This window comes from Capricornis sumatraensis, chromosome 5, assembly GCF_032405125.1.
Source record: "Capricornis sumatraensis isolate serow.1 chromosome 5, serow.2, whole genome shotgun sequence".
NCBI lineage: Eukaryota > Metazoa > Chordata > Mammalia > Artiodactyla > Bovidae > Capricornis > Capricornis sumatraensis.
In genome coordinates, this window is record NC_091073.1 from 48533354 (window position 1) to 48545877 (window position 12524).

General features: G+C 35.8%; 1 protein-coding gene across 2 annotated transcripts in view; it reads right to left on the minus strand.

Moving 5' to 3' along the window:
- PTPN12 (protein tyrosine phosphatase non-receptor type 12) overlaps positions 1–12524 on the minus strand; it is an 85808-nt gene that overhangs the window by 41497 nt on the left and 31787 nt on the right. For both annotated transcript variants that reach the window (XR_011144938.1, XM_068972506.1), the window contains exon 2: positions 6081–6189. Coding sequence is in view for 1 of the 2 variants with exons in the window: in XM_068972506.1 (XP_068828607.1) it covers positions 6081–6189 (109 nt within the window). In the remaining variant the exon portion in view is untranslated. The remainder of the gene's footprint in view (positions 1–6080; positions 6190–12524) is intronic.

Below are 12524 nucleotides of genomic sequence, written 5' to 3' on the forward strand. Positions count from 1 at the left end.
AATGCAAAGGACTGAGAATAACCAAACCAATTTTTTAGAAGAACACAGAGAACACTTCTTGCCTTTAAAACTTACTATAAAGCTACAATGATCAAGATACTGTGATCTGGTGTCAATGAAATAGAATTAAGGGTCCAGAAATAAACTCTTACATTTACAGTCAAATTATTTCCAACAAAAGAGCTAAGGCAATTCAGAGGAGAAAGGATAATTTTCAACAAATGGTGCTGGAACAATGCCACGTGCTCAAGATTATTTTAGATCCTTGCCTCACATCATATTAAAAATTAACTCAAAACAGACTATACACTTAAATGTAACAGCTAAGACTATAATACTTACAGGAATGAAATGAAAAAACACAGGAGAAAATCTTTGTCATTCTGGATTAGGCAAAGAGTTCTTGGACTGAACATGAAAAGCATGACCCACAAAACTGATAAACTGGACTTCATGAAAATTGAAAGTGTGCATTAAGACACCAACCACTAAGAAAATGAAAACACAAACCATAAACTAGGGGGGGGGAGGCGCAAATCATAATATCTGAAAAAAGACTTGTATCGGGTATATAAAAAACTTTTGTAACTAAATAGGATAAAAAATCAATTTAAAAATTCTGCAAATGCTTTGAAGAGACTGTTCACACCTTCTTTATCCATTCATCTGCTGATGGACACTTAGGTTGCTTCCATATCTTGGCAACTGTTAATAATGCTGATATGAATACTGGGATGCATGTATCTCTTTAAATTAGTGTTTTTGTTTTTTTTGTGCATATATAGCCAGGAGTAAAACTGCTGGGTCATATGATAGTTCTATTTTTTTGTTTGTTTCTTGAGAAAACTCCATACTGTTTTCCACAGTGGCTGAATGAATTCAGTATAAATCAACAGTATAAAGAGTCCCCATCCTAAAAATGGGTCAACTTTATGATATGTAAATTATACCACAATAAGGCTGTTTAAAAAAAAAAAAAATACCTGCAAGCACTGGTCATGCTAAATACTCAAAAGAAATTGTCAGTTTACACTATTCTTATGACAGGAGGAAAATAAGTATCTCTAAAAACTATTACTTTCAATTTAAGTTTCCAAATTAAAATGATTAGAAATTTATTGGAAACTGACTTATCAAACCTTAAATAAGGTAAAAAGGTACTGCTACTCGGCCTATAGCACAATGTTTAAGAGCTCAGACTCTAGGGCAAGGTTTCTCAACCTCAGCACTAATTTTTATTTGACCTGGGCTAACTCTTTGCTGTGAGGAGGCTGTGGCCTCTAGACTGGAGGATGCAGTGGCTTCCCTGTCCTCTGCCCACCAGATGCCAATAGCAGCCTGCTCGCTCCACATCCTAGTTGCAAAAACCAAACAACCAAATCACCTCTAGCAATGCTAAATGTCTCTCCCTTTAGGAGCAAAATCACTGTGGCTGAAAACCAATGCTTTGGATACAAACTGCCTGGGTTTAAATTCTCACCACACTATTAGCTGTGTGGCAAGCTATTTAAGTTGGTGATGGACAGGGAGGCCTGGCGTGCTGCGGTCCACACGGTCTCAAAGAGTTTAGACATGAATAAGCAACTGAACTGAAGCTATTTAACCTTTGTCTCAATTTTTTATCTGCAAAATGGCATACAATAGTACCTCCCTCAGTTTTGTTTTGACGATTATGGTAAATAATTCATTTCCTAAAGAAACCGGCAAACAATACAAAGCAAGGCTTTTCTTTTTCAGAGGGCCAGTGGAACAGCACTGAACTTCTCCCTCTATCTCTGGTTAAAATTAATAAAGCTTCCTCCTATTCTCAGTTTTCTCTCTGTAACTCCTACTGCGTTATTCTCAATAGCACTAACCACTATAAGAGACCAACCTACTATTTGAATTGTTCACTGCCTTGCCTACACTATAAGCTCTATAAGGGCAGGGTATTTGGTCAGTTTGTTTTCTGCTGTTATCTGCAGCACACAGTATATGTTCACAGCTTCTTGTAAAATGAATGAATGAAACAACATATGAAAACAGAAACCTGAAGCTGTTTGAGATTCATTTCCTCAGATGGTAAAAAAACAAGGTGGAAATACTGCTTCTTTAAGAGTGTGCACATTAATTCCGTCTCTTCATTCCAAAGCGAAAACCACAACCCAGTTGTGGATGTGACTAGTGATAGAAGCAAGGTCCGATGCTGTAAAGAGCAATATTGCATAGGAACCTGGAATGTTAGGTCCACGAATCAACGCAAACTGGACGTGGTCACAATAGATGGCAGGAGTGAACATCAACATTTTAGGAATCAGCGAACTAAAATGAACTGGAATGGGTGAATTTAACTCAGATGACCATTACATCTACTAATGTGGGCAGGAATCCCTTAGAAGAAATGGAGTAGCCATCATAGTCAACAAGAGTCGGAAATGCAGTACTTGGATGCAATCTCAACAATGACAGAATGATCTCTGTTCATTTCCAAGCCAAACCATTCAATATCACAGTAACAAATCCAAGTCTATGCCCCAACCAGTAATGCTGAAGATGCTGAAGTTGAACGGTTCTATGAAGACCTACAAGACCTTCTAGAACTAACACCCAAAAAGGATGTCCTTTTCATTATAGGGGACTGGAATGCAAAAGTAGGAAGTCAAGAAACACCTGGAGTAACAGGCAAATTTGGCCTTGGAATGCAGAATGAAGCAGGGCAAAGACTAATAAAGTTTTGCCAAGAAAACGCACTGGTCATAGCAAACACCCTCTTCCAACAACACAAGAGAAGACGCTACACATGGAATCATCAGATGGCCAACGCCGAAATCAGACTGATAATATTTTTTGCAGCCAAAGATGGAGAAGCTCTATACAGTCAGCAAAAACAAGACCAGGAGCTGACTATGGCTCAGATCAGGAACTCCTCATTGCCAAATTTAGACTTAAGTTGAAGAAAGTAGGGAAAACCACTAGACCATTCAGGTATGACCCAAATCAAATCCCTTACGATTATACAGTGGAAGTGAGAAATAGATTTAAGGGACTAGATATGATAGACAGAGTGCCTGATGAACTATGGATGGAGGTTCATGACACTGTATAGGAGATGGGGATCAAGACCATCCCCAAGGAAAAGAAATGTAAAAAAGGAAAATAGCTGTCTGAGGAGGCCTTACAGATAGCTGTGAAAAGAAGAGAAGCCAAAAGCAAAGGAGAAAAGGAAAGCTACCCATCTGAATGCAGAGTTCCAAAGAATAGCAAGGAGAGATAAGAAAGCCTTCCTCAGTAATCAGTGCAAAGAAATTGAGGAAAACAATAGAATGGGAAAGACTAGAGACCTCTTCAAGAAAATTAGAGATACCAAGGGAACATTTCAGGCAAAGGTGGGCTCAATAAAGGACAGAAATGGTATAGACTTAATAGAAGCAGAAGATATTAAGAAGAGGTGGCAAGAATACACAGAGGAAATATACAAAAAAGATCTTCATGACCCAGATAATCACAATGGTGTGTGATCACTCACCTAGAGTCAGACATCCTGGAATGTAAAGTCAAATGGGCCTTAGGAAGCATCACTACAAACAAAGCTAGTGGAGGTGATGGAATTCCAGTTGAGCTATTTCAGCTATATATGCAGAGTACATCATGAGAAATGCTAGGCTGGATGAAGCACAAGCTGGAATCATGATTGCTGGGAGAAATATCAATAACCTCAGATACGCAGATAGAGAAGAAAATGGCAACTCACTCCAGTATTCTTGCCTGGAGAATACCAGGGACAGAGGAGCCTGGTGGGCTGCCATCTATGGGATCGCACAGAGTCAGACACAACTGAAGGGACTTAGCAGCAGCAGCAGCAGATATGCAGATGACACCACCCTTATCACAGAAAGTGAAGAAGAACTAAAGAGCCTATTGATGAAAGTGAAAGAGGAGAGTGAAAACATTAGCTTTAAGCTCAACACTCAGAAAACTAAGATTATGGCATCGGGTCCCATCACTTCATGGCAAATAGATGGGGAAACACTGGAAACAGTGGCTGACTTTTTTTGGGCTCCAAAATCACTGCTGATGGTGAGACTGCAGCCATGAAAATTAAAAGATGCTTGCTCCTTGGAAAGAATGTTATGACCAACCTAGACAGCATATTAAAAGGCAGAGACATTACTTTGCCAACAGAGGTCTGTCTAGTCAAGGCTATGGTTTTCTAGTAGTCAGGTATGGATGTGAGAGTTGGACTATACAGAAAGCTGAGGACTGAAGAATTGATGCTTTTGAACTGTGGTGTTGGAGAAGACTCTTGAAAGTCCCTTGGACTGCAAGGAGATCCAACTAGTCCATCCTAAAGGAGATCAGTCCTGAGTGTTCATTGGAAGGACTGATGTTGAAGCTGAAACTCCAATACTTGTGGCCACCTGATGTGAAGAGCTGACTCATTTGAAAAGACCCTGATGAAGATCGAAAGACTGAAGGCAGGAGAAGGAGACAGACACAGAGGATGAACGGTTGGATGGCATCACTGACTCGATGGACATGAGTTTGGGTCAGCTCCGAGAGTTGGTGATGGAAAGGGAGACCTTGCGTGCTGTGGTCCATGAGGTCACAAAGATTTGGACATGACTGAACTGAACATTAATTCCAGAGCATAATAAGAGTACCTCAAAATTATATTGCTTAATTTAAAAGAACTGTTCAGAAACCCATATTATTCACTACTCTGAAGTGGATTGGTACGAAAAGTGAATTATATTTCCAAAACCTTAATGAGTGGTTACTGTGTGCTAGGGACAACTGTAAGCATTGTACATGCACAAAATAATCTTTTAAGGTAATTATTATTTTAATCTCCATTTTGAAGATGAAGAAACCAAAGCACAGAAAGGATGCATCCAAAATTACATAGATAACAGTTGACAGAGGCAAGATTTTAACTTCCAGCCAGGGCTCTTCATTATGCTCTGCTGCCACGTTATAATAACTGTGCTGCTACCAGCCACCCACAGATCCCATATGTGAGAGTAAAGCTGAATAACAACAGAAAGATGAAGGGTTAAATTTATGCAAAGAGGACAGTAAGAAAGAGGGAAGAAGACAAGTGCAGGACAAGGCAATTTGAAAAAGGGATATTATAGAAGAAGGAAATTTTTAAAATAGAGACTGGTCAACAACATCAAAATAGTTAACAGAAAAGAATAAGCACTAATCAACAACAGTAACAATAGTAATAAAAGACTATCGAATATGATAATTAAAGTCACTGGAAAATTTATCAAGGACATTTTAGAGAGAATAAACTTTAGGAATGAATGAGATTTTTGTCAACTATACTTCAATAAAGCTAGAAAAAAAAAAGGATGCAAGGAGAATTGAGAGAATGGTATCCTGGAACGTATAGATTTCTAGATACTTGAAGGAAGGAAAAGAGAAAGACTACTGGCAGCTTTAAAAGACAGCAAGTATGATATAAAATTTTAACTTTTACAGTTAAACGCATTCTGATAGAAAACTATACTATTTAAGAATATAATTATATTATCATTATTAGAATATAATGCTATCAGTCTTAGGCATGCCCTCAGAGACACATACCATGTTCTTAGACTAGTAAGAACAGCAGATACACAAGCATGAATCATGGTTCATTTTTTTTCATGGTTCATTTTTAACGCTCAATTAATCAATTATAGTTCTTATGAATAGAAAATAGATGAGCTAATATTTTTAGCATTTTATAAAATGTATTATACTTATTGGATTAAGTCTGTATTATTTTATTTTTTACAAAAAATTTCTCTGAACAGGGAGTCCACGAAAGACATTTTTACTTGGATTTTTCAGATTTAAAAGTGGGGCAGTATCAGAGTAATTGTGATGCCTAAAGAGAAAAGAAATGAACAAAAGAACAACGACAACAGAATCTACTATCATAAGGAAAGGCAAGCACAACCACAAATTATTATCTTGTAGTGTACCTTGAAAGAGAAGCTCATCATTATTTTCTTAACAAATGAACTCATTAGGAAGAATAATGCTAGTTTAAGCTATAAAACTACTAATTAGCATATCCATTTGTTCCTTTAATGGCATTTTAAACTTACATGGCAGTATGTCCTTATATCTGTTCTTTTTAACATTTTCTTCTTTTTCTCCAGTGGCTGTGGGATAAATCTTTTCTGTTCTATATTTGGTTGACAATCTTCTTAGTCGCTTAAAATCAAAAGAAAAGAAGATTCAAATTCAGAAAAAAGTCAGTATTTCAAAATGTTAATGAAAATCTGAATGATAAAAAGCTCTTCATTGAATTTTGCTAACCCCAATTTCTCACAACTCATTTTCTTGTTTTTTTAAATTCACGGTATCTCCCTAGCCCTTAGTAATTAATCTTAATAATTAACTCTAAGATTTTTTTTTCTTAGCATAAGAGCAAACCTAAGATTAATATTCCAACTAGCAATTTTAAAAGGGGGGCAATAGAATAAAAGTGGCAGTAGAATAAAAGTTGTACAGAATCCACCTGACAATGCAGGACTCAAGAGACTGGGTTTGATCTCTGGATGAGCAAGATCCCCTGGAGTAGGAAATGGAAACCCGGTCCAGTATTCTTGCCTGCAAAGTTCCACGGACAGAGGAGCCTGGCGGGTTACAGCCCATGGGGTCACAAACAGTTGCACATGACTGAGAACTGAGCACAACACGGCACCAGATATAAATAATTTTATTTAAAGAAACCATTAATAAGCTGAGTCAGAATATTTAACTCAGGATCTGAAAAACAAACTTTAAAATCACACCTTAAAGATTATATAAAAGTTCTTATTTCTTCTCTCAATAAACCTGGAGCACCCATGATGTGCCAGGCTCCTTCCAAGGCATAAGCTAATAATTACTTATAAGACACTGCAAAACAAAGTTCTTTGATACTCAATTGGAAATGTTCAACAAAGACCAATTCTGCTTATTCAGTGCATTACAGAAGTGGTTTGTGAGTTAGTGAGAAATTCTTACCACATACGGCAGTAGGGATGTTCTCTGGGCTGGAATATTTCTGCATGTCAGTAATACACTTCCTGCTTTCAGAAGCACTGAAAGTCAGCATTGTGAATTGTTTAAATTCACTACTCAACCACATTGCTGAAATCTAATTTCAAAGGAACCTACTTTCTTCCAGGCTTAAAAACATATCGAAGATATTCTGGGTTTACTATTGAACAAAAGTATTAAATACAAATGAAAAAGATGTCTGGTAACATTTAACTTTTTCACCATTTTACTTTTGATCCTTGTGATACTGATAATTAAGTAACTAAGAATAGTAGATCTATATTTTTACAGATAGAACTTTAATTGAAGATCTTTAACTTATTCTTGTATTGACATACTTAACATTTAACATTTGAAATAATCTTAAAGTAGACCCTCACATACAGAATAGTAACCTTTTTTGTTCTTCTCTAAAAAACTCCTAAATTTTATTATCCCAATCTTAGAGACCTAAAGCAGGAATATATGTTTTTTAAAAATGAAAAATCTTAACTAGAATTTTGTTTTGCACAAGCACAATGCCAAAGCAAAACTGTCCACTTTTATGATGTTATTTCCTGTAGTAATAAAGCTTTCAAAGTATGTAAGTGCATGGCGGGGGCAGGGAATTGTAGTTGTTTAGAAAGTAAATGGGTGGGTTGGTGAGGGTGTGGGAAAACCAGAACTTTGACACAACACTGGTAGAAAAGAATATTTAAGGAGGGTAATTTGGCAATTACAAATACACATAACCTCTTAACCTAGGAACTGCACTTCTACAAATTTGTTCTCTAGATTGATGGCACATGCTCATGAAATGATGTACACATAAAGTTATTTATGGCAGAATTATTTATAATAGGAAAAGCACACAAAATTGGAAAAGACAGTAGAGGCCTGGCTAAAAAGATGTGTTTCATTTACAGAAGCAGATACGATAGGGTTGAAAACAATGATGAAGCTCTTAATATACAGTGATATGGAAAGATCTCAAAAATATGTATGAAGTGTAAAAAAGCAGAGAACACAGTAGTGTATATACTAGTGTTAAAAATATTCATTTGTATATGCTTGTAAGTGCGTAAAACATCCTTGAGACTATTTACAAAGGTTGTTGTCTATGGGAAAGAGAATGAGTAGCTGTATGATATGGATGGGAAGGAAACATCACTACACATTCTTTCTTACATTCTGGATTATATGAATGCATTACCTATTCAAAAATAAAATTGTTTAAAAAAATAAAAGTAAAAAAGATTATTCACAATTTCTTTATTCTACATTAACAAAGATCCTCCTAGTTACTTACATATATATCTTGCATATTTAGTCAGAATTTTTGTATCTTCTCTGCTCAAAGATTTTCAAATATAGTATCAATATATTATAAAATATTCTATGTGAATATGACTAACAGAAAGATAGCAATCCAAAGAGTAGCAGAAACACAGGGGTAAGAGAATAAAACTTAGGTAACTATCATTGAAAAAAAATATACACGCATACACTAAAAAAAACAAACCAACAAAAAACTGCAAAGAAAAGGAAAGAAGGGATGAATTTAATTGTAAAATGTAAATGCACTTCTCCAGTCACTCCAAGCATTTCTTTTTTTATAAGATAAATTATGTTATTTAAATGTGCAAAAAAATTAAAATTAAAATTTTTATAGGAAATTACTTTTCATTTCTCATATAATGAAACTTTAAGAACACTTTTGTGTACAAGTAAATATCTAAATTGAACCTGAATTTTTACAGATCCAGTTTTCTTGTGTTTTCTTACAGACTAACACAACATGGGATGTTTTATCTTACAGACTAACACAACATGGGATGTTTTATTTACAAATCTATGTAAGTAGCGTACTTAGAAATTTTCTTACCTCTTAGAGATACTAACCTATGTTCTTACCTCTTAGAGATACTAATCTATGATATAAATAAAACCATGGTGGTCCGTTAAACATAAAAAATTCTACCCAGCTATATTAAAAAGATACCTTCAAATAGGAACTTATTTCCTAACAAAAAGTCAGCTTTATAGTTAGTTGGTTGAATTAAAATTCTTGATCTGAAACTCTCTAGCTGTAAGACACTGAATATATTTAACCTGTGTCTCCTCCTCTGCAATCTCTCAGCAAAGAGCCTGGCATGAAAAAAATGGGCTCAATAATTGTTAACAATTACTATATTTCTGAAACTCTTTAAATGTTATTTGCTACTACAATTTTCTTTCTTTCTTTAAATAAAGCCTTTTCTAGATCAGAGATCAAAAGGCATCACATATTCTAAGCAATTTGTTTTCCTGGGAGTGTTGCATATTATAAAGCATGCTTCATTCATACTGTCAATTTTGAGCATGCTTCACAATCACCTGGAGGGCTCGTTAGACAAGAGACTGCAGGGACCCATCCTCAGAATTTGTATTTAATGAGTTCCCAAGTGATGCTGCTGCTGCTGCTGTCTGGAGTCTGTGCTTAAGAACCCCTGGTGCAAAGTATGTTCAAGAAGAAGGAGTATAGTGACTGAACTACATGATAAATACATAAAGAGAATGCTTGTTATTTCCTCTACTAAACTTTAAACTCTATGAGTACAAGATTACTGTTAGATTAAAAAGTATAATGCCCTGTATTACCAGAGCATACTTAATGCTTACATGTTAAATAGGTTAATTTTAGAATAAGATCTGAATGCTGGGCTAAACAAAAGAAAATGGGTTTCATTCTTTTAATACCACATAACATTTAATGTCTCAGTAGTGCTTGGAGGAAACATAGCACCACTAAGGTGGTATATGAAATGGAAAGTACTTACGCATATAATGTAATTTTAATTTCCTGACCACCATTTCCATTATCTGTAGTGATGTTGTCACTATGAAATTAAGAAACAGATCATAATGGACTAAGGAACGTTATTTTTAAGGATAGTGCTATGTGACAGCTGTATGAGAACAGCACTGAAGCAAACACTAATAAAAATTATTTATTTATTAAGTTACACATAACTATACTAAAGCAAGAAAATCATTGTCCTAACTGAGCAAAAACATAGCTAAATGGTATGTTTACATAAACTTATAAGTACTATTCACACCTTTTATTATGTGTGGCTTTTTAACTAAGCAAAGGAAAAAAAAACCTTTAAGAAAGACATTTTCAGCTACCCTTAAAAGTCTTGAGAAAAATCACGTAATAAACTCATGATTCCACTCTAGAGTTTCTATTCTATAAAGCAAGTCTGGTCATTTTAAATCCCACACCTGAAAATTCTCCAATGGGTCTACCACGATCGAGATAAATTACCAAATCCTTTAATTTTAACATATTTTGAAAGCTGCCTGACTAATTTCCCAGCTTCTTTTCATAACACTCTCACACAGAGTATGACACTTCAGCCAGATTCACCACCCCCGCCACCACCACCAGCAACCGTCCACCCCTCATCACAGTTCTACAGGTTTTACTCTTTCTGGTGAGTTAATAGGAGGACTCTGGCTAGAGTGTTATTTCCTTTCTGAAGCCTCTCTTAAACCTCCCCTTCCTCATTGCTCCCAATTCGCAGAACTAAGTAGTCAAGAATTCATTGCTCTGTTACCACTTGTGAAAAGTATTTACAGTTTAATATCTCACCCATTAGACTATAATACTGAAGACAGAGACTGGGTATCTTATTGTACTTTATAAACTAGTGCAGTGCAAATCACATTAAAACGAGTGATTCCAAGCACTGTTTAATTAGACTTCTCAGGCAAGTCACAGAGTTGTCTCTGATGTTAGAATTTGTGATGCAAACAAAAACAGGGTTTAACAATCACTGTGCTTTTACGTTTCAAACAAATCACTTTCTCTTTACTTTTTAAAAACACAAAAGGTTTGCTCCCCAATCCTAAATCAGTAACTGATTCTCAGAGGTCTCTAAAGCCATATACAATATGACTATCCTCGTTAAGGTATCCAGTTGTGTGTCAAGACTTGGTTCTTTAAAAGTGTACTTTCCTTATTTATCTAAGGACCAAAGCTAATGAGAATGCATTTGTGATGCTTGTTGACTCCAGAACTGTCTGTCTACTCGACTGTCCACTGGGTGTCCTATAGGCATCACGAAATGTCCAAAGCACATGTCCAAACAGCACCACCATTCAACAGCTGCTCAAGCCTAAGAGCTGGGAATCATCCTGACTCCTACCTTTACCTCGTCTCACTCAACATCCAATCAGTCCATTGGCAAGCTGTGTTAGCCCCACCCCTCAAACTTATCTAATTCTCTTCCTATTAACCAAACAGACTTAGAATTCAGAGTACATGTAGACAAGAACAAGTATTAAATTTGATTCTCACCTGGATTTTCAATCAGGACAATTAAGAAAACAAATTGACAGAAAAACAGTAGAGCTTAAATAAAATTAAGGTAACTCAAATTCTTTTTGGTGTAAGATGGAAAATAGATAAATTAGGTATTGGAGATCAAGCCTTCTCATACTCTGTTATTAGGCCATACACTATTGCCTCCAGGTCCTGCCACTATGTTGCTTCAGTCGTGTCTGACTCTGTGCGACCCCATAGACAGCAGCCCACCAGGCTCTGCCGTCCCTGGGATTCTCCAGGCAAGAGTACTGGAGTGGGGTGCCATTTCCTTCTCCAATGCATGAAAGTGAAAAGTGAAAGTGAAGTCGCTCAGTCATGTCCGACTCCCAGCAACCCCATGGACTGCAGCCCACCAGGCTCCTCTGTCCATGGGATTTTCCAGGCAAGGGTACTGGAGTGGGGTGCCATTGCCTTCTCCCCAATTCCTAAATGCCCCCAATAATTGAAAAAAACAGTATCAACTTCATAAGACACTAATTTTAGTAAATATGCACACAAGAATATACAAATTATAATAATGTACCTTAAAGTTAAATAAAGTGAAATTACTTACTTTAAGCTTTAGTTATACTGTAGCAAAATATAAGAATAACTAAACAGTACTGCTTTTGCCATTGTTCTGAAATATTTCAGGAAAATTCATCTTAAGTTTTAAAAGTCAGAAAAGTTTTAAAATTCATCTGTGTGTACTGTGGCACATAGTTGGCACACAGTAACAACTATGAGAGGAAAAAATTCATTTGGTTTTATGCCTAAAATGTTAATGTTATCAGTCACAAAAAGCCACTGAATCATAATACTGAGTTAACCCAATGACAATAATGGGATGATTTTTAGGAGAAAATTCAAAAGTTTAAAACCTCAAATACAAACTAACAGCAGCAAGTAGTAAAATCAGAGTATAATTTCCATAAAACATATATATCTCTAACTGGCTATTCTTTATATATTTACAAATATATTTATGTAAAAATATGTATGCTACTGATAATAACTGTTATAAGCAATTGAAATAACAGGTCTTTCAACTACACAACTGCAATGTTTACCTTTAGTTGCAAATTATGCAACTCTGCCTTTCAAAATTCATATTCCTATCTTTGCTCACCCTTTTACCTAACGCTGCATGACAGACTAACTTATCTGTCAT